Here is a 27047-nt window from a genome sequence, read left to right on the forward strand (position 1 = left end):
CAATGTATTCACAAAATATAGCCACATATACTCATTTCTCAAAGCCATTCCTAGGAAAATATATATTTTTCAAGTCAATTTGTAGCCTCCAATTACTCAATTTCATAATCAATACAATATATTTTTATTTGTCACATTTATTCCTAAAACATCAAAAATCTCGTTTTAATCTCGTTCTCATTTCATAAAATACATAAAGGGCATTTAAAATAAACTCTAGATAATTTACAATAATAATAAGTTTACTCACAGTTTGTACAAACTAAAAACTTTCTAAGCGCCCCGATCACTACTCGTCGGGTACGACTTCTTTGCCTTTTCCGGAAGGCTCTCCTCCTAGACACATTACAAAAATTTACACAATTCATCACATTGATGCTAAATCACTATATAATTAACTTAAATCCTATACTAATGCATGGTATGAAATGCAATAGCCTAAACCGGCTTAAACGCAGTATTAACCTATTTTTGGCACTTTGCCCGATAAATTGCTAACGCGCTCTATTTTAGCTCTAAATCATCCCATTCTCTCTCCAACATTTCTAACCATTAAATATCAGCCAATAACCTTCTAAAAAAAAAAATCAGCTCACTCCCTTCCTTGGAAAATTCGGCCAAAAATGGGCATTAACTCGGTTAATTTTCTATTTTGTTTTTCTATCACGTTTAATCGTTTTTCATCATTTTCTCTTCATTTTCCTTAGGATAAAATCAATTCATCATCATTGTACAGCATTGAGAATCCAGCCAAGAGTGGGTATTGTGAAAATTTAATGATTTCTTGCCCAATTTAATTTCTAAACACATTTAACTAACTAAAACTATCAATTTAACTAAAAATCAAAACCTAAAAATTTCAATTTCTCTCCCCTAGAATTTCGTCCAGACCTTGATATCACTTTTTGATCTCTCTCCTCAAGCATGCTAAATGGAAATAAAGGCATAGGAAAGGTAGAAATCAAGCTAAAATCGAAAAATCTTACCGTTAGACGCGTAAACGGTCGAAAACCGCGAATTTCCCTTTGAATTTTCTTGTTTCTCTTTGGTTTTTCTTTTTTTCTTCCTTTCCTCTCTTGTTCTTCCTTATGGCCGGCCAGCACTCAAAATTTGGGTTTAAATGGGCTGACTTTTCATTAAAATAATATTATTTTCATTCAAAAAAATGCCACGTGTCACTTTCCCATTGGCCCATTTTTAAAATTTCATCCATTTGTTTCCAAATTTTCACCATACACTTGTCCCACATATCCATAGCTTAGATAAAATTCTCAGACTTATCCAAAGTCTCGGTGGAGTAATTTTTGAAATTTACACTTTTGCCCCCGTAAAAGTAAAAAATTACATTTTTGCCCAAAAAACTGAAAAATTTCCCATAGACATATTTTTCATCCCTTATACTCATACCATTCTCCAATTTTTCAAATTTGATCTAAATTCTCTCAAAATCTCAAATTTTGTCCGTGGGTGGCAAAATTACGATTTTGGCCCTACACTCCAAAAATCACCAGAATTAAACTTTTTCACTTCCTATCATTAAATTGTACTCCAAATAGTTAATCTTGGTCAAAAATTTCACTCCATGATCAAATTATTATCTTAGGTGGCAAAATGACGATTTTGCCCTTGAATATCAAAATTTCTAATTTTACCCCAAATGAATCCTCGAACTCCGAACAATCATTTTTTAGTCATTCCTGGACTATAAAATATTAAATTTCATCATACAATTCCTATTTGAACTAGTTCGAGGTTAAATCAACTCAAGTGTACCGTTAGGTACGATATCGGGTTTCGTCTTTTCTTAGGTGCTTTCCTAGCATAATAACATGCTACTCAGTGCATGTATGTCATGACATGTATTTATAGGGTCGGGTTTTACATCATGGGAAGGCCTCATCATTGAAACCTTAATTCATGTCCAAAATATAAAGTCGAGGTATATGAAATGACAATTAAAAGATGTAATGATAATGCAATAAGGACTCGATGTTTTCCTTTTTTATATAGCTATTGTCTTTAAATCATATTTATGTTTGATCGTTATTAAATTTAATTTAATTATATTTTTATACTATTTTATATTAATTATTTGAATTGAGAAATCTTAGGACATACAATTAAAACCTTCCCATCCTTTTGACAGGGTTTTAATTAAGTCCTTCACCTAAGAAAGATAATCCAAGATTGCAACTGTTAGCGTCCCATGTCAAAATTCTATCTTTAGTCCAATCCAAATAATATACCTTTTCTTATGTATCAAAATTTTAGGGTATACATAGTCTATTTCTCTAAGCATAAATGCTCTAATTTTCCACCCTTTAAGCTAACAATCTTTTATATTTTGTTTGACTAATTTATGATACCATTTTTCGTTGCTATAGTATTATTCTATTCCTTTTACATTCTAATTTATATTTTTTATATTTACTTGTTGTACATAACATTTATTATTTTTCAAATAAACTTTCAACCTACATGCATTTTATATTTTCTACTTTGCTATATAACTATCTTATTTCTATATTATATTTTCTTATACCTATTTTCCTAGCCCATACATTTTTAGGTGGGTAAAACTATTTTAAAACTCAAAAACCCAAACCCCTCCTATTAAAACCGCCCATTCCTCTTTTTCTGCTGTATTTTTGGTATTTTAATGGAGTTGTTGCTTTTGTTTTTTTGGTATTTTCTTGTATTGGAATGGACTAGTAGATCTGGGGCTTAGTTTTTAGGATTTGTTAGAGATGGCTAGGGTTTTTTGAGAAGGATGCTGAATATTGCCGCTCATGAAAGAGAGATCTTAGGTTTTTTTCTTTTCTTTTCTTTTCTTTGCAAATTTTTCGTCAGCTGGCCTTCTTGTCTGGATTTAATTTTGCTTTAATCTTGTTTATTTTATTTAATCTGGTTTAACATAACGTTTGATCTGTTTTAGTGCTAAAGCATTTGTTAAATTCGCTTTTGGGCTCAAGAAAGTCTTGATAATGAATAGGCTTTTAGCTTACGGCCCACAAATATTGGAAAAGGACACAAGCAGCTGTAAACACCATTTGGACCTTTAGATCGAAATTCCAAGCCTGGAACAAAACTTAAAATAAAATAAAATAAAAATTAATTTAAATAAATAAATAAAAATGGTGACTATAATCACATTACATTGTGATCTCACGTCACCTAAGGGTTTGAGTGATATAATTTTATTATTTTTATCAAATTTAAAAAAAAATTTCAAAATAATTATTTAAAAATATTTAAATAAAATTAAAATAGTCTTTTACTATTAATTTAAACAGATAAATATATGTATCATTTATACACATTTAAATACGATTAATTAAACATGCGAATCATGTTTGACACAAATATGTTTAATTTTGCTTTAATCTTGTTTATTTTATTTAATCTGGTTTAACATAACGTTTGATCTGTTTTAGTGCTAAAGCATTTGTTAAATTCGCTTTTGGGCTCAAGAAAGTCTTGATAATGAATAGGCTTTTAGCTTACGGCCCACAAATATTGGAAAAGGACACAAGCAGCTGTAAACACCATTTGGACCTTTAGATCGAAATTCCAAGCCTGGAACAAAACTTAAAATAAAATAAAATAAAAATTAATTTAAATAAATAAATAAAAATGGTGACTATAATCACATTACATTGTGACCTCACGTCACCTAAGGGTTTGAGTGATATAATTTTATTATTTTTATCAAATTTAAAAAAAAATTTCAAAATAATTATTTAAAAATATTTAAATAAAATTAAAATAGTCTTTTACTATTAATTTAAACAGATAAATATATGTATCATTTATACACATTTAAATACGATTAATTAAACATGCGAATCATGTTTGACACAAATATGTTTAATTTTGCTTTAATCTTGTTTATTTTATTTAATCTGATTTAACATAACGTTTGATCTGTTTTAGTGCTAAAGCATTTGTTAAATTCGCTTTTGGGCTCAAGAAAGTCTTGATAATGAATAGGCTTTTAGCTTACGGCCCACAAATATTGGAAAAGGACACAAGCAGCTGTAAACACCATTTGGACCTTTAGATCGAAATTCCAAGCCTGGAACAAAACTTAAAATAAAATAAAATAAAAATTAATTTAAATAAATAAATAAAAATGGTGACTATAATCACATTACATTGTGATCTCACGTCACCTAAGGGTTTGAGTGATATAATTTTATTATTTTTATCAAATTTAAAAAAAAATTTCAAAATAATTATTTAAAAATATTTAAATAAAATTAAAATAGTCTTTTACTATTAATTTAAACAGATAAATATATGTATCATTTATACACATTTAAATACGATTAATTAAACATGCGAATCATGTTTGACACAAATATGTTTAATTTCATGTCTATCATGTCGTGTCTAAAATTGTGACATCTAATCAAGAGGATGTCTCGATTAAGCATACCTGCAATGAAGCTTAAAACATCAAAAGTGTGATAAAAAATACCAAAGTAACAAATCCGGGAAACAAAAATGTAACTTAGTTTGAAAAACAAAATGATTATTTTGACAAACAAAATCATGAAAAGTTGAAATTTGCACAAACTTGGAAGCCAGTGTGCGGAGGTTTGATTGATTGAGTAGAAAAAGTGCTGAATGAGCTTAAAAATACATAAAACAACTAAGCGTCTTTGGTTAAACAGATTTGAAACAAGGGAAATGTGAGAAGCCAAGGGCTTGACACTGAGCATTGTACTGTTGAATTAAGTTGTTTTAGTGACCTTTCTTCATAATCATACATAAATATAAGCAATGTGCCAACGATAATTCCCTTTGTTTTTGGTATCAACCATTTCCTACAATTTTGACTAAAGTTAACAACTTCCTCCTAGGTTTCAGCAATACTCCCAAGTTAGCAATGGCTCTTTCTTCCCAGGCTCATGTGCCTTATTGACTTAGTCCTTCCTTGCTGGTAACAACAGAATCTACCAACGAGACTTCCATGTATCTATCTTTACAATTAGAGTCCCACTTTTATCTGGACTCTTTGGATCCCATTGTTTTGTAGTAAAATATTTTTCGAAAAATATTTTCAGAATTTATACTTGTTTGACAGATAAAAAAATAATTTCAGATGTAAAACATTTTACAAGTCAACGAGGTTAATTATGAAAAATATCTTATGCCCTTGAAAGGCATAAGATATTTTTCAGAGAATAACAAAAACACTTCTATACTTAGTTTATGAGTATAAGTTTGATAAATATTAATATTTGAATTAAAATATTAAAAAATAAAAAATCAATATTTAACTTTAAAATAATTAATTTAAAATATTAATATTTAAATTATACAACACTATTAAAATTTTAAAAAAAATTATTTTAATGAAGCCATTCAATACAATTAAATTTTTTATGTATAAATGGAATAAATCTTATTAATACTTATAATAAAAAATATTTCAATGATCATTATTTGATGAATACACATTTATAATAGGTTTAAATCTTACTAATAATTATAATAAAAAATATTTCAATAATTGTTATTTAATGAATACTTATTTATAAATATAAGTTTTGGATATCTTATACAATTGATGAATATTTATATTTTTATAGTTATAATAAAAAAGTGAAAAGATGAAAAATCTTTAAAAAATTAGAATTTATTTTCATTACAGATTTGCTGTTAAATGCTTTGCGAAATATCATTATTGATTTTATCCATTTTCATTTCGATTCTTAATTTTGATCCTAAATTAGTAAAAATCAAATATCAATATTGTTTTGCACTCAACTGCTATTTATTACTTTAACACCTAAATAACTCCACCATGATGAAAAATATTTTTCATAAAATAATACTTACACAAAAATTTTTTTTCTTTCAGCAAGTTATTTTCTGATTACCAAACAGACCTTTCATTTGCAACCTTGTTGCCACTTGTTCCATTCAAATCTTTAAACTTTTGAACTCGTTGGGTGCAACCAGTATCTAATGTTATATTTTTATATCAATATTATCTATTATTAGTTGAAATAAGAATCTACGTTTTTTTATTTTTAAATAAGAAACCTACTTCCGTGGTATTGCTATTGAATATGCTAATTTTAGAATAAATTTAATCACTTAAAATAAAATAATATTGTATTATTTCGATATTATATAAAACCCGTTGCACAGGGAAAAAGAGATACATTCCACAACTCAAACAGCTCGAGAGAAAGATCAGTGCTGTGCCTCTGAACATTTTATTTTCCTGGTTACCAAACAAAGCGAAATCTTTCCTTTTAGACCTAAAAACCTAAGTTCAGACTCAACAGATTTCACATACACAGACCTACAGCTTGAGAAATGTATGCCATTCTGCCAGCACATTTGCAAAACGCTATCCCACATTTTCCAACTATATTCCTTTGCCCTCTTTGGGTAAACGTTACAAGGTATTTTCTACATTGAATCTTGTGGAATGTAACTGTCCAGTCTTTACAAAAGCAAGCTGGAGCCAGATGTTAATATATACAGCAAAAAAAGGTTACAACAAAGGCAAAATCTGCAAGCCCAGATCCTCAACATGCCGCACTTGATAATAGATTGCAGTATGGGGAAAACTCTAATATGATGCACGTTAAGCAATGCCCAAAGCAGCAGCAGAGACACTGCATTGTGGTATATGCGCCTGTCATAAAAAATGTTGATTCCATGAAGAAAAGCCAATAAGCCAATTTTGTAGCCCTGTGCACTTCTACAACTACAACTCAATTCCTACTCCTTTCAGTGCAGCTGCCATCGAAGCAGATGCCTCTTCCAGGGTCCGCTTCTTTTGAACCGTGTTGAAGGCTTCAAGAATATCTCCTTCCTGCCATTCATCGTAGTCGTCCATTCCCATACCGCACTCCAACCCTGCATTTACCTGTCCAGAAGAGAGATATATGTAGTGCATCCATTGTGGACGAAAAAATGAAATTATTGACCGAGGCAGCTAACTAGAAAGCAAGTATTATTCCAGCATATTTCCCTAAATATCTTCAGGATCAACACTAGAAATATTCATCAAATCATAGGCCTAATATCTCTCAAAAAAGCATCTCACAACATGATCTACAAGTATAACACCAGAATTCAACTTTCCCAAACATTAAGGCTTTGCATGGTAGGCTGGATAGAAAATGGAAAGATGGAAATTTAGGGGACAAAAGTGGAAAGTAGAAAAACAAATGTTTCCTTTGCATTGGTGCTTGGTAAGAATGAGGGGAAAATGGATGTAAATAATAATTTTCTTTCCATCCATTGCTTGGTAGAGTTAAAAAATGAAAAAAAAGAAAGAGAAAATTATATTATTTTACTATTATACTCTTTGTAAGTTAAGATAAAAAAGTAAATATGATGGACAATCTTGTAAATATGTAACATTTAACTCGCACCTCTCCCATTTTCTTTCCTCTAATCTTTCTAATTTGGAATGATTTGTTTTTGTGAATAAAGATGGAAAATGGTAATCTCTCCTGTTTTCTTTCCTCTCACTTTTTTTTCTCTTAATAAGCAATAGCGAAAATCATTGTCTCTCCACTTTTCAACCCACCCCCTTCCATCCTCCCAATTTTCCACTCTACCAAGCAAAGCCTAAACCTTCTGTAAGGCAAAAACCTCCCATAAACATATCTCAACATGAAGGAAAGGATTAACAAAACAAAGGTGAAGGCAACGCCACTGGATCTACATTAGATAAATAGGACAGAGAATACAAAGGAGTAGTGACAAGTGAAAAACTAAAAGGAAAAGATGTGCTATAATCGAATATTCATGAAGACCTCATATTTACATCAAGCTCCAAGGTGCCCACATATTAGCTGTTTCAACCAAATAATAAAGTTCAAACTCAAGTCTTTATCTTTCTATTAATTACCTCTCTTCACATCAAATTGCTGCACACATGATCTATGTTCTCCAGACAAATTATAGAAAATGGAAGGACAAAAGAAACCAAGATGAGATGCGGAAGGTAGGGAAAAAGAAATCATCAGATTGTTAAACTTTCATATAGTTGGAAGGATTTTATTGGAATAAAAGCAAATGGACCAAAAGAAGCTACAATCAGATGCATCTGGTGTTGCCAAAACATATCATAATCACAAACTACATCAACATCCCTAGGAATCACAAAATAAGTACCATCAAAGTAATTTAAAGTAAAAACAAGCTCTATTTAGCCGAAAGATTAAACATTAATAATTTCCAACTACTATGGAAAATACAGTTATAAACAAAATAGGTTGAAATAATTGTCAATCATATCATTCATTATCCAAGATAGAAAAAGCGCCCAAAATGAAATGCCTAACCAAACATAATTCAATTCACCTTACGGCTTCTTGAAATTTTTTTTTATGCTTTTTTATTTGGTCTAGAAAAAACCCCAAAAGTGCTCATGAAGGCAAGACAATTACAACCACATAAGCAACCAAACATGTAGATAATTTTGTGAGTACTAACTTTCTAATCATTCAAAATTTCATCTGATAATATATATCAAATATATATTAAGCTCCAATCTATTTATTCAACAAAGTGTAACTACTGCTTGCAGTTCTCTTTATGTGCAATTATGATCAGCTTATTATTACTTGTTTCTTTCATCTATATGTCACCCTACTAGGTAGAATATCAAACCCATCAAATCCTCCCAAGCACAATTATTAAATGATTTACCAAAAAAATTATCTGTCGTCTCAATTTAAAACACATCAGCAGAAACATATGAGCAAAGAAAGCATGCATCAAAATGTCATGTTAAAGGGGAGGGTTGGGGGTGGGCAATGCGAACAAAGAAAGAAGCAGTACTGGCAATTAACATTATACCTCTTTCACAAGTTCCTTAACCCGTCGCAGTGAATCAAGAACACCGACATGGACTGTGCGATCATTTCGAATGACACGAATGCCACAACCTTTCACTACCTTTCCTTCTGTTACCATACATCCAGCAACACGACCACTACCACTGCTGAAAACAGCCCGAACCTCTGCAGAGCCAATTGGTGCTTGCTCCTATCAACACAGAAGCAGTAACTGTCAACTTGTAATCTTTGATGAGAATATTGTAACATACTGCAGCAAAAGCAAGCACATGATGCAAGAATCCAAAGCCTTAAACCTATGAGTTCCAAGCTTACAACAGCAGCACTGTTTAAAGCAGTGTACTAGAGACTACACAAGAACAGTGTCAAAGGAACAAAAATATCAAAAAATGAAGGTGAGAAAGAGAGGAATCAATGTCTCTGCTTACTTTAGAAGTAGAAGAGAATGGTCAAGGTAATTGACGGAAAACATGACTACCAAGAATTGAAGAAATGTAGCCATAGATAGAAGTACAATATAAATGTAACTGATTCAGGAAATTAGAATCAAAGGCTCCTTCAAAGAAATTAAGAACAGATGGAACCCATGATGGGACTATGTTATGGAAGGGATAAAAGGGTTTCCCTCCATTCCCCTCTATTTTCATTTTCAGCTCTCCCAAACAAGGGCAAGGTCCATTCCTTCCCCCCTTCCCTCTTCATTCTTCCTATTCCCATCAATCCAGACAGTGTATTAGTCAACTCATGAACCAAATGGGATATCAAACAGCTTGATCTACTCAGTCCATCTCACATGGCATCTACAACCCTGAAATCAAAATTCAATTATTTAAACATTAAACTAACCTCTACAGGCTCTAGGAGTCCTTCCATTGCATTCCTCACATCATCAATAAGTTCATAGATGACTCTGTAAAGCCGAATCTCAACACCTTTATTTTCTGCATAGCTCTTGACAGAACCAGGTGCCTTCACATTAAATCCCAAGATAAGGGCTTTGCTAGCAACCGCAAGATCAACATCACTGGAGCTTACATCTCCCATTGCTTCCAAGAGAAACTTCAAAGTGACAGTATCTTGCGGGAGCACCTGCAATGCTTGTCTGGCAGCCTCTATTGATCCCTAGTTGTGGAAAACAAATACAGTTAAGCAATTATAGCATTCACTGGAGATAGAAAGTGGAATACTGCAGCACAAGCACAGCACGATTATAATGTTTGAGGATGTTCAATTGTTTGCACGGAATCAACACAGCAGCACAAGCACCAAGCAGCCTACTAATATGTTAGAAATGGATACCAAGATGCAATCTGGGTAGTTTCTCTTACAAAGATAAGTTTGAAGAGCCAAAGACAAGTTTTCTTTTTTTTTTCAAACAAAGATTAGTTTCTTACATAAAAAAGATAAGTTAATTAACTAAATTTTAATGTTTGGAGCATATAACTAAATCCTCCAATCAACTGTTTCCAATCACTATCGTCAGTTTTTGAGGATCAATACAGGGAAACAACCTTTATTTTGGCTCCATATCAGTCTTCATGCTATTCACATGCACCCAATCTGTCTCATCAATATTGGTCAACTCTCACACACAATATTTCCAATTCACACAGATGGCTTATGATGCTATTTATTCCTTGCATAAAATTTTGATATAACTATTGCACATGCCAAGAGCACTTTTTCATTCTTTTCCCCCTTTTACCTAAAATACGATGAGATATGACCAGTAATCTTGTAGCAGCAGCATCAAGTATTCAATAGAAAGGCCAAGTCATCCATATGCACTTCAAATTTCATTATAACTCAAATTATCAAATGTTATGAATGAGATAGCCTTGCATGTTGTTTTTCTTTGTGTAAATCTGATGTGCATACCTGTAAATCAACCTTCAAGATAATATTCAGCTGGTGCAAGTCTAACCCAGAAAGCTTTCCAGCTGACGCTGCAGAAGCTAAAGAAGAAAGTGTGACCTTTCCATCCCCAGCCTTGGCTGACATACGTTTATTTCGCAACAACTCTGCACAAGCCTCTGCCTTTTGACGTGCAACATCAAGGGAAGCAACAACCTCAAATTCATCACCAGCAATCAGAACATTATTCAAACCTATGACCTGAGACATACACACCAGATTTCTTAGGAGAAGTTCTAAACCTAGAGTAACACTAAATATTGGACAGAACAAAGCCAGTGTATGGAAACCAAGCATCGGACACAGAGATTCAACAGAATTCTAAAACTTGATCTTGGTTTAGTTTCAAAATATGTTGGTCACATATACATTCTGCATGTTGTTGGGTTCAGAAAAAGCCACTTCATGGAAACTCAACACCACATACTTGTGCATGACATCTTCTTTTACATATTTTCTTTTCCCTTTCTTTTTCCTCTTTTATGCATGGGGCTCCATGATAATTGAAAAGAATTAACCAAACTAGCTGAAAAAGTTAACAGAAATGACCGAAATTTTGCTTTAACCAATTAACTGATTTAGTTCAGTTAACCGAAATTTTAAGGTTAACTATCTTTTTTATTAGATTTTTAATTTCCAATACTAAATTAAACAAAAAGTGTATATTGTGTTGAGTTATTTGTAGTTTCCCCCCTTTCATTTCTTTATTATTTTTTTTATTCCTCAATTATTAATCTCAAAATTTTTCAAAAAGAAATAGTAATAGGAGTAGATTATAAAGTGGACAATAAGTATCAATCAACTTATTTATCAATAACAAAAGAAGATAGAGAAAATGTAAAAGAGACACAAAAGAAACTATTCGGGTGATTTAATTAATTAATAGTCTCTACATAGTCTACCCTAAAATAAAAATACAAAATATAAAAGGTGATAATTGAATTTTTAGAACTTGATTTATAATTTTCATTAACACTTTAACTAGAACATGTCTATTATACAAGTACAAATTACTTAACAAGTTTTTTTTTTTTTCATTATTATCCATTCTAGTTTGTGTTTAAGATGTTAGTATTTTATTTGGTATCAAGCTCAATAAAATATTTAGATTTTCAAATGATTTAATTCTTTATTTAATCTAATTTAAAGTTCCCTCAGAGTTTATATTCCCATAATTATCTTTGCTACGTTTTTTTACTTTAAATTACATATTGACTAAAGCTATATCTCACAATCTCTTTTATATTTTTTTCAAGATACTTAAGTAAAAAACATTTATCAAATATTTCAATTACATGATCAATGCAAGGGGTTATGAGTTAAGAGTTACTTGTAGTTAAGGGCTAATTATAGGAAGATTATCTTAAAATTTTGATTAATTAAACATAATAAAAAGTTTACTCCTTTATTGCAAAATTTACTTTGACTTAATTATAAAGGGTAGGGTAGCAATTCAAACAAAACAAATTGTCTTAGCTTCGTTGTAGGTTCAATTCCCGCCACTAGCATTTTTTTTTTGTCATTTAAAGTTCGGTTAATTTAGTTAGCCAAAAAATAAATTCAAAATTGAAACCAACCAAATTAACCAAACTTTTTAACTGAATTAACTAATTAACTAAATAAACCAAACAAATCAGTTAATTCAATTTTAACAGAATTGTGCTCACCGTTACTTATCATATACACAAAATACATGCATAAAGAAAGTACATTTTACCTAGATCTAGTGGAAGTATCATGCTTCTTACAAAACAACAGATAGCCAATGTGCTCAATAAATAATGTAATTTTAACTAGTTTCTTTAAAAAGCTTCTTCAATATATTATAGCTGGTGTCTGCAAATGAATACAGGAAATGAAAGAGAAGCTACAAAAAAGTTTTAAGTTAGAAGGCCCATAATAATTAGACTACATATATGGTTTTTCTAAAGGCTTGTGAGGGTCAGTGCAGTGTGCAGGGAAGGCGTTAGGAGATTTCCCACCTTCACCCCGTAGATAGTCAAGAAAATTTAGGACTATGGAATCTAGGCAGCACAATTAAAGATTCACTTTAAAATTTTAAAATGTGTGTGTGTGTGTGTCACTGATTTCCCTACGAGGTCCACAAAGAAATCAAGATTCATGTTGAAATGCTAACTGTTTTACAAAGAGAACAACAAACAGTTCAATGTCTATGCTAAACTTAGACCGACAGGTTTATTAGTATGTCTCAAGCCTCTAATCAAAAATATTTAACAATAACCTTAACAAGTGTCAAAATAATAATTGTTAGATAGCAAAACCTAACAATTTTTAATTCATTAACAAGATAATTTCAGAAAATAATAGTCAAGATAATTTAAGAGTATGGAATCTGAGCAGCAAAATGAACAGCAAAATTAGAGATTCACTTTAAAAATTTTAAGTGTGTGTGTCACTAATTTCCCTACAAGGGCCACAAAGATATCAAGCTGCATGTCAATTTGTTAACTATTTTGCAAGGAGTCCATAAAACAGTTCAATGTCTGTGCTCAACTTAGACTGACAGGCTTATTAGTAATTCTCAAGCCTCTAATAAAAAGTACAGTTAAAGATGGGAAGACAGATAGCTAAATAAGAAGGGAAACATAACAATTTGCTAACCTGCACGGGTATGGACGGTCCAGCCTCATCAACGCGGTTTCCACTATCATCAAATAAAGCACGCACCTGACCATGGACATAGTGGAACAAACCCTCAGAGATAGATGCACAAAATTAAGCATTTATACAATATAGTAGGCAGCAAATTTTCATATTAGAAGAATCTAGAGTTTGACTCTATTTACCAACCTTTCCAAAGGCTTCTCCACAAACAACTACATCCCCTCTTTTAAGGGTTCCATTCTGCACAATAAAAGTAGCTACTGGTCCCTTAGATTTATGAAGACCTGCCTCAATAACAGTGCCTTTTGCATTCCGATCAGGATTAGCCTTTAACTCTTGTAACTGAAACAATCAGGCTGAAGATCATATTGCAAGTAACAATATGCAAAACAGATATGTCTTCATAGCTAGACACAAAAAAACTCATATACTGTTGAAATATTTCACCAAAGATAGATCACTACTTAGACCTAAAATCATATTGAATTTTTTAGGCATTAGTGAAATGTGTGTTTCTTGAAATGCTTTACCAGTAAAGTGCCTAATGACATGATTAATTGGTCCAGTTAGTAGAATTCAAATAAAGGTTATTCCTTGATAGATATATGTCTTGAGTTGCTATTTTAAGAAGGAAAATAAACTACATAGCAAATTCAAAATGATTTGAAAACTTAGAAAGACAAGAAAAAGGAACCAAGGCTCTACTGCGTATTTTGACAGCCAAAACCGGTGACAAGCAAGATTATATATTTGCTTTGTACAGGAAGAATTTCAAAGCAAAATAGTCAAGATGCAGGAAAGTCAAATATTACTCACCTCAGCAACAAGCATAACAGTCTCCAATAGATCATCTATATTCTGCCCCTTGAGAGCACTGATCTGTAATTGGAGATGCCAAAATATAAGCATTCACAAAGCACATGAATCAACATAGACGTGCAAATATGATATATCACTAAAGAATAAAAACCTGAACCATAGGGATGTCACCACCCCAGTCTTCTGGCATCAGACCAATTGAAGAAAGCTCTTGCATGACTCTTTCAGGGTTAGCTCCATCTTTATCTATCTGTTATAGAGGAATGGATAATATTATCTGCATCTGTATGCCAACACTTAAACATTGCCAACCACCAGAGTTTTCCCTTAGCATAGATTTGCTTTCCGATTGTCAGAAAAGAAAATGACTTGCAGTTAACAAACCTTATTTATAGCAATGACAATTGGTACTCCAGCTGCTTTGGCATGAGCTATGGCCTCATTTGTTTGAGGACGGATCCCATCATCAGCAGCCACCACAATGACCACAATGTCTGTCACCCGTGCTCCACGAGCCCTCATTGCCCCAAAAGCCTACACTAACGGATATAATAGATATCATCTAAGGGCAACACAATGCAAGCAAGTTACAGTTTAGAATTGACTCTATAACAGCATTCATGTAAGAAGTTAGTAGCTGCTGAAGCATCTAACAACAAACTGAAAAGGGATGCAAAAGCTATTCCTAGTTGACAAAGAACTTTAAAGTTGAAAGTTCCTAGTGAATATTTTACCTCATGTCCAGGAGTATCAAGAAAAACACATGGTTGTGACTTGCCATCAATTGGTACTACAACCTTATATGCTCCAATTCCTTGTGTTATACCACCTGCTTCAGAGGCAGCCACCTGTAAATATCCAGCAGTCAGGCTTCAATTTGATATCGCACATGTTTTGCTAGTTAGTCACTGCAAATAGCTTTGAGGATCAATTAACTTAATTATCAATAATTTTTGTGCAGACAATCATACTATCACAAGTACACCACCTTGAAATTATTTTTTTTTTAAAAAAAAGGAAATAAAAGTTCAACTAGAACAAGTAAATCCTATGATCTGAAAGTTTCTATTTATTTCAAATGCCCAAAAAATTCAAAAGGAGTATTAGTTTGATCAATATTCCACACACCTTGCTCTTTCGAATAACATCCAGAAGAGTTGTCTGCCAAGCATATATCACCAAAATACACATTAGTAAGGTCTAGTGTTTAACATATGTTTCTTTCATCTTCTTATATTCAAATTGGAATAAAAGAACAGGAGAAATTCTACATGCAAAAGATTACATCTAACCTTCCCATGGTCAACATGACCCATTATGGTAAGAACGGGAGGTCTGTCTTGTAGCTTATCTAGGTCGCCCTCATCGAGAATTTCCTTCTTTTTTGCCATTTCTTCTACCTTAACAGGGTCAGCATCTATGACTTCTACCTCATACTCATTACAAACCATCTTTACCATGTCTTTGTCCAAAGTTTGCACTCCATCTGGCTTAATTCCCTTGGAGTACAGATATCCAAGAATTTCCCCTTCACTAATTGCCAAATTATATGCTAACTCCTCTATCAACATGCCTTTTTCTCCAACCTCCAAAATTTCTACTTTAACAGGCGCTGCCTCTTTGGCAGCCTGGAGTCTGGCTGCCTTCCGTCTAGCTTTACTCCATTTCCTCCCTTTCCTTGCAGTGGCAGCACCAGGTATTGACACGTTTAGTTCTGATGCCTCCTCATCTGGAATTTCAAGATCATCATTAACAACACGCCTCCTTGGACCTCCAGCGGAAACATTTTTCTTATGATAATCATCCTTGAACTTTCCAGAAGCAGGGCCCTTCCCTGGCTTTGTAGGGGCTAATACAGCTTGAGCAATGAGAGGGTCAACCACACGTTTCTTCGATGCAAATTTATCAATCAAAATAGGTTTTCTTTCTTTACTCTTCTCATCCAAATCAGCCTCATCGACAACTTCTGACTTTCTAGCTGCCCCAACATCTTTCAAAATAATCGGCTTCTTCACCGAAGGTGGAGGTGCTACTGATGGCTTAGCTTGTAGCTTAGGTTGAGGTCTTAAAGGTGGCTGTGGAGGTCTTAAAGGCGCACCACCACTTTCACCTTGGGACTCCACCTTCCCCTCTCCTCCTCCAGCTCCTCCTCCTATATTATTATTGTTATTATTACTAACCTTAGGAGACTCTTTAACAACCTTTTGCAAAGTTCCAACACTATCCCCTTTCCTCCACACACTCTTCAAAGTCTTAATCTTTTTACCACCAGCTCCACCACTCGCTTTTGCTTTATTTACAGTAACATTAGCATTAACATTTACATTTGAAGTCTCCAACTTTTCAGCTTTCTCCAATACTTCACCCAATGACTCAATTACTTTACTCCTCTCATTTTCTTCTTCCTCCTCATCCTCACGCTCACTCTCTTCACCATCCCAAGACAAACCCTTTTCGTTTTTCACCCCTTGGGGCTTTAAAACCGGCTTGGGGGCAGGTTTAAGGACAATATCAGAATCACTATCTTTATAAGAAGAAGAGGAAGCACTGTTTGCCTCAGCAACAAAATCCGTGGCTGCCACAGAGTATTTACATTTACATTTCCTACTGAAACTCCTTCTAGACAATGAAACTCTTCTAATACAAGAATAATACGATGATGAAATTGGGTCAGAGCAATAATTAATGAAAGTAGCATTAAGGGTTCCCAAATTAACAAGGGAAGCTAAAGAAGAAGAAGGCATTGTTCCTACCAGTATGACCATTGCATGCTAAATCGGTTTCATCTGAATTTAGAGAAAACGGAAAAAGAAGAAGAAACCAAGAGCAGCTTACCTCTTTCTTTCTTTGTTTTTCCAGGGCACTTGGGCAAAATGAAAAAATTGTGAGGTGGTGCTTAGGGGTGACGGGCAAAGCTAAAGACTGGGGCCAGGGAGTCTGGACATATTTGTGGGTAATCACATGTGTGGTTCATTCTCCGCCTGTCGATTTTCCACCTCTATTTTCCCTTGGTTTTGTGATAAGGCTACGCCGGGCTTTCATTTTCCTTTGTTAAATTTCTAGTATTGTCCTTGCCTCACAAGTCACAATGAAAAGTGGCAACATAGTCTTATTCCAACATTCTCACCTCTCATTTGTTCTTTTAATTGATCATCAATTATGTCATTTTATGATATTACTTCATAATAATTATATTTTTATTAAATTAATAGAGTCCTTATTATGTTAACTAAAAACCAACTTTGGAAAAGTAATAAATCTTAAAAATTAAAAAAATATATAGAACTTGAATTGAAAATAATGGTTGAGTTAATAATTAACAGAATTTTTATTTTGCTAAAATAACTTGTAATTAAAGTTACTTTCATTAAAATAATAATTATTGAAAGAAAACAATATGGTTCCTGTGCAAATTGCTCATTATTTTTTCTTTAAAGAAAAATGATCAAATACATCACTGATAGAGTTTTTAAACTCGGTTAATAGAATTAGAAGATTGTTACATATCCATTATAATATATTTAAAATACTAATAAATTAATATAATAAATAAAAAGACATAGGAGATTATTTTTAACTATTTGTAAAAGTTTAAAATCTTCATGATGGTATATAGAATAACCGGATTTGTTAGTCATAGATAATCTTGTATATGTATTTCAATACAAACTTCTAAAAACAACTCTGTGAACTGAACAAAACTATGCCATCAAAGATTTGGCCTCAGTTCCATAATTAATCTTGGAAGGACTATTCCGACGGCTACATCACTCAATTAAGCATAGACAGGGGTTTCCAATTCCACTACTTTTAATGATTGAAAACAATAATTAGTAACCAATGGTAATACAAACTTCCAGCTATGATAACCATCAAAGGTATTAAGATCAAAATCTTTCTTAATTGTCGTAATTATTGGGAGGAATATTGCTCGATCATCAAAAACTTTACAAGATGTAATCAATTAGAAAGCTTGAAGTTACTCTCCAACGATCAACGTACTATAAAGAAGGAGAGAAATAAGATAATAAGAAAGTGAAATAAGTGAAGAAGAGTAAGGCAATTTTCACATGTAACAATAACTCAAAAAGCTTCCGTGTCCTTGTCTTGTGAAGATGAAGCATTGGGGGACCTATGGCTACAACCTTGGGTTGTCCTTTTCCTGTGAGGCAAAACAGTAGCCTAATTGCTAGCAAGAACACTATTGCTACACACATATTATTGGTAAATGTTTTTTTTTTTTCTGGTCATGAAATATATTGTATTAAGGAAACAGTATATGACACACCAATATGCAGTAAAACAATGCAGGTAACAAAATGAGGTTTTTCCTTCCCCTCCATGTTCCTACTCATTCTGCATGAACTGGAGAGGAGCTGTTAATCTATCTTTATTAAGAATATATATGTACCAAGAAGGATTGAATTATTTCAACCCAATTATCAGAACACATCCCCTAATTATTTACATGACTAGCTAGTTATCTAATCTGTCGTCTTGTTGTCTTTCTTATGCACACAACTGAATACTGTACCTTCAAAAGAACACTTTTGATTCACCTTTGATTCTTGTATAGGACTTCAGAATCCATTTCCAATATAATCTTCTGGGAATTATTTTCAGAGGCTAGTTTAATTCCCTCTTTTGCAACTCTATATTGCTTCTGCTTCAGACTTGAACTTGCATGTATTGGTATTCCCTCTCCTCTTTTCCATTAAGCTTGTGTTCGAGGCTGCACCTTAATAATTATTTCCTTCCCTTTCTTAATTATTACTTCCTCATATTCTGCTATAGTTCCTTGAATCCTCATTGTTGTGTTGAACACGTCTGGACTCTTGCCTTTCGGACAAGCTTCATTCCTAGTTTTCCAAATAATCTAGAACCTATTAAATAATTGCCAGTAATTATAGTTGAATTTTTTATTTTACTAGAGTCACTTATCTATATATTATTATTAGTCAAGTAATTTAGATAAATCAACACCATTCACGTATTTGTTAAAAAAAAAAACTAACATTGATAAAGCAAGGATAATATTTCTAAACATATATTGTATTTTTACGATACATAATACTATAAAAGACAAATATTTTCACATTAATATCATCTCCAAACAATGCTAACTTATAATTATTTGAAAGATTTAAACTGTTATTAGGAAAAAAAAATCAACTTGTATAATTAACTTTATTATAATCATCAAAATTTCTCCCCAAATCCTGGCCATGTGTCAGGTAGAGCTCATTTTAGCTAGATTAAAAGGATATATGTAAGTAAACAAATGGTCTCGCCCACATATTTTGTTCATGTCGTTGTTTTCAGCTTAACCAGGAGACGAACAAGGTCCCTTTCTGATGCATTCCAATCGTTTTCAAGGCATCCCATTACTTGAGGATTAAGCTCTTCTGAGCTCTTTTTAATGGTCTCTCCCTTTGTTATGGGCTAAGCTTAGTGGATAGTCCATTATTTGAAGATCAAGCTCTTTTTGGACATGGCTGAATGCACAGGTCCATTGAGATTAAGAATTTTTGGACTTAGACTTGCTTGCAACCATGAATGGGCCTATAACATAGCACCCTCTTTCATATATTTGGTTTATTAATTAATTTACATGTTCTCTATTTCAGAAAGGTTTCATTTTCTTCTTCAACAATTTATTCTATTTTTTTGGCAAATAATGAATATAAGGAATAAAAAACTAAAAAACAAATACTAAATACTAAAAAAAAAAAATCAAATAATGAGCCTTAATTATATTCCATTGTAAAGTGCAAGAATTAGCGAATATGGGTTCCTACATATAGCAAAAAGTTTATAATGTTTGATGAACAATTTCTCAATATTCTTGCTTTCAGTATATATCCATTGCGTTGTATCTAGCATTATGTATATCATGTTGAATTTTTTTGTAAAATCAAAATGTAGATTTATATTATTTATTTTGTATTTTGTCTTAGTTAATTTGATCTTGATAAAAAGAAAATATTATAATTTATAATACAATCTCATAAAGTGAGTTAGACTTCAATGTTATACTTGGACTTTTTACTGTAAGTTTATGTAAAAAAATCCTAAATCTTATGAGGTTATGATGGATGAGATTAGGGATTAGTACATAAAGGTAAGACAAGTCTCCTCTTCAGTCTACCGAAAATGTTAAGAATCCCAACCATTTAAGATTATGGATTAAGAAGAAGGATAATCTTAGTACATTGAATCTCAGTAATCTGAGCTTGTTTGATTTGATTTTTTTAATTTAAAAATTATTATGAAGTTTTTATAAAAAGTAATAACTTTTAAAATTAAATTAAATCTGTTTAGTAAATTTACTTTTATGAACTTTTTTTTTTTGGATAAGCAGTTTGACAAAACAACTTATATAAGTTCTAATTTTGATTAAAATTACCATAAAATGTATTTAATAAATAACTTTCTATTAATCACAAATTCCTTTATTTACAATGGAAAAAAGTTAACTTTATTTTTTTATTTATTTAAAACAAAATTTTAGAAATATAAAAGTATTTTTATATAACATAAAATTATAATTAATAATAAATCATATAAAAATGGAAATGGATTATGTTGGGATTATTTTTAATAGATGAGGATACTTTTTAGTAGCTTTTAATTCGATTGTTTGGATAAGATTGAGTTGTTTTAATTTTAGTATTTAGCAAAAAGATTTAAGCAATTGTCCCTGGGAACAAACTTTACTTTCTATTATATTACTTGTTAACGATATGTGCACTTACATGATAAATCCATGACAAACAGCACATTCTATAGCCAACTGTTTAAACATAAATCACCTTTCACCATCACATAAAGCCTATACCACATCACTCAGTCATATTTTAAAACCTAAAACTTTCCATCAAGCAAATAAGCATTCTCAATGACTAGTTGATATGAAAGAAGAACTTATAGCCTTAAAAGACAATTAGACATGGTTTGTGGTACCCTTACCTACTGGTGAACATTCGATTGGTTGCAAATGGGTTTATAAGATCAAGCTTCATGGCGATGGTTCTGTCAAAAGGTATAAAGCACGTTTGGTAGCTAAAGGGTACAATCAAAAGGAAAGTTTTAATTTTCATGAGACATTTAGCCCAATTGCTAAACAAACCACTATGAGGACTTTATTATTGTTATTAAAAATTGGCATTTATTTCAGCTTGACATCAATAATGCATTTTTCAATGGAGATTTAGATGAAGTTGTGTACATGGATTTCCCACAAAGATATATGATTCAAGGACAAATTACACGAGTCTTTATATGGATTGAAACAAGCTTTACACCAATGGAATTGTTAGTTTATTGAGGTTATACTTCGTTTTGGTTTCTTGCAATCTAAGTTAGATTATGCATAGCTTACTAAAGAGGTAAATGGTGATTTTCTAGCCTTATTACTATATGTTGATGACATTGTGACAGCCAATTCTTCAATTGAGTTAGCTGATGTAGGGAAGAATTACTTAAAGAGTACCTTCAAATTGGAAGACTTAGGCACTCTTAAATATTTTTTAGGTCTTGAAGTTGCAAGATCAAGTGTTGGAAATTTTGCTTGCTAATGTAAATATACACTTGATGTCTTGAATGAGTATGGTTTCCTAGGTTCCATACCTATTTCTACCCTTATTGATTACAATCACAATTTGATTAAAGAAGATGGCAGTTCTAATCTAATTGATAATACAATATACTTGCAGCTTATTAGCAAGTTGATTTATCTTACATTTACGTATCCTGACATCACTTATTTTGGACAAGTGTTGTCAAAATTTATAGATAAACCTACCATTTCTCATCTACAAGTTGCTCATCAATTGTTGATGTTGGCTCCATTAGTTTTTTATAATAATAAAATATTCTCACTCATTTATGTCTAACTATGCTACTTAAGTGTGCAGGATGGAAAATGTATGCCAATAATAAATTAAGCATTAAAAAGCAAATATCAAATCCCATAAGTATGAGCAGCTAAAATTGAGCCACAAAATAGAAGCCTCTTAGTTGGATAAAGAAGGGAGTTAGTAAACTAAAACTCAACAATGAAGATGGCTGGTTCAGAAACAGAGAAAACTTAGTCGACCAAGAAGTACGGTTAGTTGATTAAGAGCTTACTAGTAGAAACTGGGTTCAGAGACAAAGACGACTTAATCAACTAAGAAGCGTAGTTAGTCGACTAAGAGCATTCTATCAGAAAACTAGAAGGCAGATTAACAGCTAGAACTGCTTCCAAACTATTTCTAATGGTCAAAAATTGCCTAACACCTATCAGAGCTAATTTTTCAAGTATATAAGGCACTCCTAACTGCTAGAAAACAAATCCAAGGCTTCCAAGAACAAAAAGAGCTTAAAAATAGTAAAAATTCTCTGCATACTTTCTGCACTTCACTCATATCGTTGTAATTGAGATAAGCACTTCACTTTATACCATTTAGATCAGGTTAGTGATCATAGGTATTTCCTTATTTATTTTCTTCTTGAATACTTAGAGTGAGCGAGTCACTCTAAGGGGTTTATTCAAGCTTGGGTTAGCTTGATTGAATGTATAGGTTCTAACTTAGTCTAGAAAAGTTAGTTTTGGGTTTTGGTTGATACCTTAAAACCATTGTTAAAGGTTGTGGCTGAGCCTATGAAAAACCATTGTTAAAGCTTGGTGGGAGCTTGGGAATTCCACCATTTATAGTGATATTGTTTGAAAAATCCTTAGTTGAACAATCAAGGTAGTAGATATAGGTCATTGACCAAACCACTATAAATTATTGAGTTTTGTCTACTTTGTTTTATTTTTCATTTTCATTCTTTCTTAAATCATTCCTTCATCTTTCATCGAACTTGTCACTATTAATCTTCAAATTGCCCCTAATTCGGAGCCAATTTTAGTAAGAGCTGAAAAGTGCTATTCACCCCCCCCCCTTTAGCACATTCTTTGGGACTAACAAGTAGTATCAGAACTTATCCCTCTTTCTCAAGGCTTAACATCCTAAGAGAAATCCTAATGGCTCTTTAAAAATCAGTAGTTGCTGAGGGACAGTCCATAAACAGACCACCTCTATTTAATGACTCAAATTACCCCTATTGGAGTACTAGAATGTCAATCTATATAAGGGCAATAGACTATGAGATGTGAGATATCATCACTGATGGACCCTTCATTCCCTCAACTATAAATGTAATGACTAATGAAATTATTCCTAAGCCAAGGTCTGAATAGACTGAAACTAAAGCCAAAAAGGTCTAGACAAATTTTAAGGCCATAAACACTTTGCATTGTGCTTTAACTCCCACTGAGTTTAACAAAGTGTCAAGCTGTACAACAGCTAAACAAGTGTGAAACAAACTTAGGATTATTCATGAAGGGACTTCACAAGTTAAGGAGTCCAAAATAGCTTTCCTAACTCATAATTATGAGATGTTTAAAATGGAACCTGGTGAAGATATCACCAGCATGCTAGATAGGTTCACTAACATCACTAATAAACTCAGTCAGCTAGGCAAACTAATTCCCGACCATGAAATTGTCAAAAGGCTTCTTAAAAGTCTACCTAAAAATTGGAAGCCAAAGGTGACTGCCATTCGTGAGGCCAAGGACTTAAATGTCATCACTCTTGATGAAATTTGTGGATCTCTTCTCACTCAAGAGCTGGAACTTAAGGAAGAGAAAGAAGAAGACAAGAAAGAAGAAAAAGAAAAGAAGAAAAACATTGCCTTAAAAGCAAGCATCCTTGAAAAAGAATTGAACAATCTATCTTATGATAATGATGAAGAATTGGCTATGGTTACATGAAAATTCAGAAAGCTCATGGGATAAAGGGATAGGAGATTGGCTAAGAAAAGGTACAGAAGAGAACATGGTCCTTCATGGAGAACCAAGAATAAAACGGAGTCAAATAAAAAAAAAAAAGTGATATGCTTCGAATGCAAGAAGCCTAGACATTTCAGGTCATAGTGCCCATTGCTGAAGGAGAAAATTCCTAAGAAAAATAGAAAATTGAAGAAGGCAAAGGTGGTTGTAACCTGGTCGGATAGTGATGCTTCAAGTTTTGATGTTGAAGAAAAAAGGTGGAAGAAAGAGCAAATTCATGTCTGATGGCAAGGGATGATGAATATGAGGTATCTTCAGCTCCTTGTGATATTTCTATTGATGAACTTCAAGAAGAGTATGAATGTCTTTATGGTGAATTCGAAAAACTTGATTCAAAATACAAGATTTTAAAGAAAAAAAATGCATCTCTTGCGACAGATTTAGAAAATATAAGACATGACTTTAATTCTATTTTTGAACAAAGAAACTTTCTTCAAACAAAACTAGAACATTCAAAAACAGATTTTGAAATTATGAAATTGGAATTGAAAAACAGAACTGAAGCTTTGCAAAAAGCAATTGATGAAAATGCTACTCTTAAGAGTTTGAGAAAAGAAACTTTAAGAAGAAACACATACTTCAAGAAAAGTTTAGTTAATGTCTCATCTAGATGTTATATTTGTGATGGAATTGGTTATCTATCTTATGACTCTTATAGAAAAAGAAGTATGCAAAAAACAAGAAAGATTTGGGTTTCAAAAGATCCTACGTAGTAGCTAACCTTCAAGGACCCATCAAGGTATGCGTACTTGTTAAGAAAAATAGAAAATTTGTCTTGCAGGTTGAGCCAAACCGAGAAGACATATGTTCAAGAGCTCAACTAAAGGAGAAGCAACCGTGGTACATGGACAGTGGCTGCTTAAGGCACATGACTGGAAACAAAATGCTCTTTGCTAAGTTAGACAAGAAAAATAGAGGTACTGTTTCTTTTAGAAATGATTCAAAAGGTAGAATTCATGGTATAGGAATTATTGGTAAGAATTTTCAAGCTCAAATTAGTCATGTGTTGCTTGTTAAAGGTTTAAAACATAATTTATTAAGTATCAATCAATTGTGTGATAAAGGGTTCAAGGTATTTTTTGATTTAAATAAATGTGAAGTGATAGACATAAATACCAACAAAGTTTCATTCATAGGAAAAAGAATCAAGAATATGTATGTTATATTTCTTGAAGATCTTGAACTTAATTATGAAACATGTCTTATGGCAAATGAAGAAAATAATAGTTGGTTATGGCATAAGAGGCTTGGACATGTGAGCATGCATACCATCTCAAAATTGATGAGAAAAAATCTAGTTATTGGATTGCTTGAACTGAAATTTGAGAATGATTAGATTTATGATCCTTGCCAACTAGGTAAACAAGTTAGAACATCTTTCAAAACTAAGAAAATAGTCTCAACTTCTAAACCTCTTAATTTGCTGCACATTGACTTATTTGGTCCATTTAACACAACTAGCCTATGAGGCAAATCATATGGCTTTGTGATAGTTGATGACTATTCTAGGTATACTTGGGTCTACTTCCTTGCTCATAAAAATGATGCACTGCCTGCATTTGTAAATCATTGTAAAAAGGTTCAAAATAAAAAAAGACTTGTCATAATTAGTATTAGGAGTGATCATAGAGGTGAGTTTGAAAGTGAGGATTTTCAAAATTTTTGTAATGAAAAGGGGTTGGATCATAAACTTTTCAACACCTAGAACACCCCAACAAAATGGGGTTGTAGAAAGGAAAAATCAAACTTTAAAAGAAATGGCTCAAACAATGCTATGTGAAAATAATCTACCAAAGTATTTTTGGGCAGAAGCTGTCAACACAACAGCCTACATTCTTAATAGAGTCTCAATAAGGGCCATGATATCAATAACCCTATATGAACTATATAAGGGTAGAAAACCAAACATCTATCACCTTAGAAGCTTTGGCTGCAAATGCTTTGTGTTGAACAATGGAAAACATTCTTTAGGAAAATTTGATACTAAGAGTGATGAGGTGATATTTCTAGGATATGCATTGAACTCAAAGGCTTATAGAGTTTTTAACAAAAGAACTTTAACAGTTGAAGAGTCTATCCATGTAGTTTTTGATGAATCTAATGCCTTGCAAAAGGAAGATCTTGTTAATGATAATGATGCAAAGGACTTTGAAAGACAAATGGAAGATATGAGCCTAGAAAACAAGAAAAACAGTAAAGGAAGCTCTCCTAGAAAGGAAACAGAAGCTCCACCTCTAGAAAATTTGCAAAAAACCGAAAGTCAGCATAATGACCTTCCAAATAGTTGGAGATATGTAAAAGATCATCCACAAGAGCAGATCATTGGTGATATTACACAAAGAGTCAAAACTAAGAGAAGAACTAGAGAAACGTGTGAGTTTTCAGCTTTTATCTCACAAATCAAGCCTAAAAGCTTTAAAGAAGCAAAAAAAGAAGAAAGTTGGATACTTGCCATGTAAGAAGAGCTTGATCAATTTGAAAGAAACCGAGTATGGACACTAGTTTCTAGGCCATCAAACCACCCAATTGTTGGCACAAAGTGGGTGTTCAGAAATAAGGTAGATGAGCAAGGTAATGTTATTATAAATAAAGATAGGTTAGTGGCTCAAGGATATAACCAAGAGAAAGGCATTGACTATGATGAAACATTTGCTTCTGTTGCTAGGATAGAAGCCATAAGATTATTGCTTGCATTTGCATTTTTCATGAAAAACCTGATTATGTTTTCAAACTGCATAAGGCTTTATATGGATTAAAACAAGCTTCTAGAGCTTGGTATGAAGGCTGTCAAAGTTTTTAGTTGAAAAGGGTATGCTAGAGGAAGCATTGATACAACACTATTTATGAAGAAATGCTTGAATGATTTAATTGTTGTTCAAATTTATGTGGATGATATTGTGTTTGGTGCTACTAATGAGGCTTTGTGCAAGAATTTTGTAGAAGAAATGCAGGGTGAATTCGAAATGAGCATGATG

The 27047-nt window shown here is 32.4% G+C and overlaps 1 protein-coding gene across 1 annotated transcript; it reads right to left on the reverse strand.

Moving 5' to 3' along the window:
- Positions 1-6356: 6356 nt before the first annotated feature.
- On the reverse strand, positions 6357-17084 carry FUG1 (Translation initiation factor 2, small GTP-binding protein). Its single transcript, XM_018124931.2, has 12 exons — positions 15488-17084; positions 15324-15356; positions 14930-15043; positions 14580-14729; positions 14347-14445; positions 14193-14255; positions 13563-13718; positions 13374-13439; positions 10716-10952; positions 9684-9959; positions 8839-9027; positions 6357-6892 (listed from the first exon to the last, which is right to left on the reverse strand). Exons 1-12 carry the CDS (start codon positions 16958-16960, stop codon positions 6731-6733), a joined length of 3018 nt encoding a protein of 1005 aa, XP_017980420.2. The 5' UTR covers positions 16961-17084; the 3' UTR covers positions 6357-6730.
- Positions 17085-27047: the final 9963 nt, after the last annotated feature.

This window comes from Theobroma cacao, chromosome 7 (genome assembly GCF_053813885.1).
Source record: "Theobroma cacao isolate CCN51 chromosome 7, ASM5381388v1, whole genome shotgun sequence".
In the NCBI taxonomy this organism is placed as follows: domain Eukaryota; kingdom Viridiplantae; phylum Streptophyta; class Magnoliopsida; order Malvales; family Malvaceae; genus Theobroma; species Theobroma cacao.

What these genes read in the sequence shown, in the direction of transcription:
- FUG1 (XM_018124931.2), bottom strand. Translation starts at nt 16,960, where the DNA reads ATGGTCATACTGGTAGGAACAATGCCTTCTTCTTCTTTAGCTTCCCTT. An exon ending in TTGATACTCCTGGACATGAG is followed by an intron (nt 14,730 to 14,929) that starts GTAAAATATTCA and finishes CCGTTAGTGTAG; the next exon opens with GCTTTTGGGGCAATGAGGGC. An exon ending in GTGGAGAAGCCTTTGGAAAG is followed by an intron (nt 13,440 to 13,562) that starts GTTGGTAAATAG and finishes GTCCATGGTCAG; the next exon opens with GTGCGTGCTTTATTTGATGA.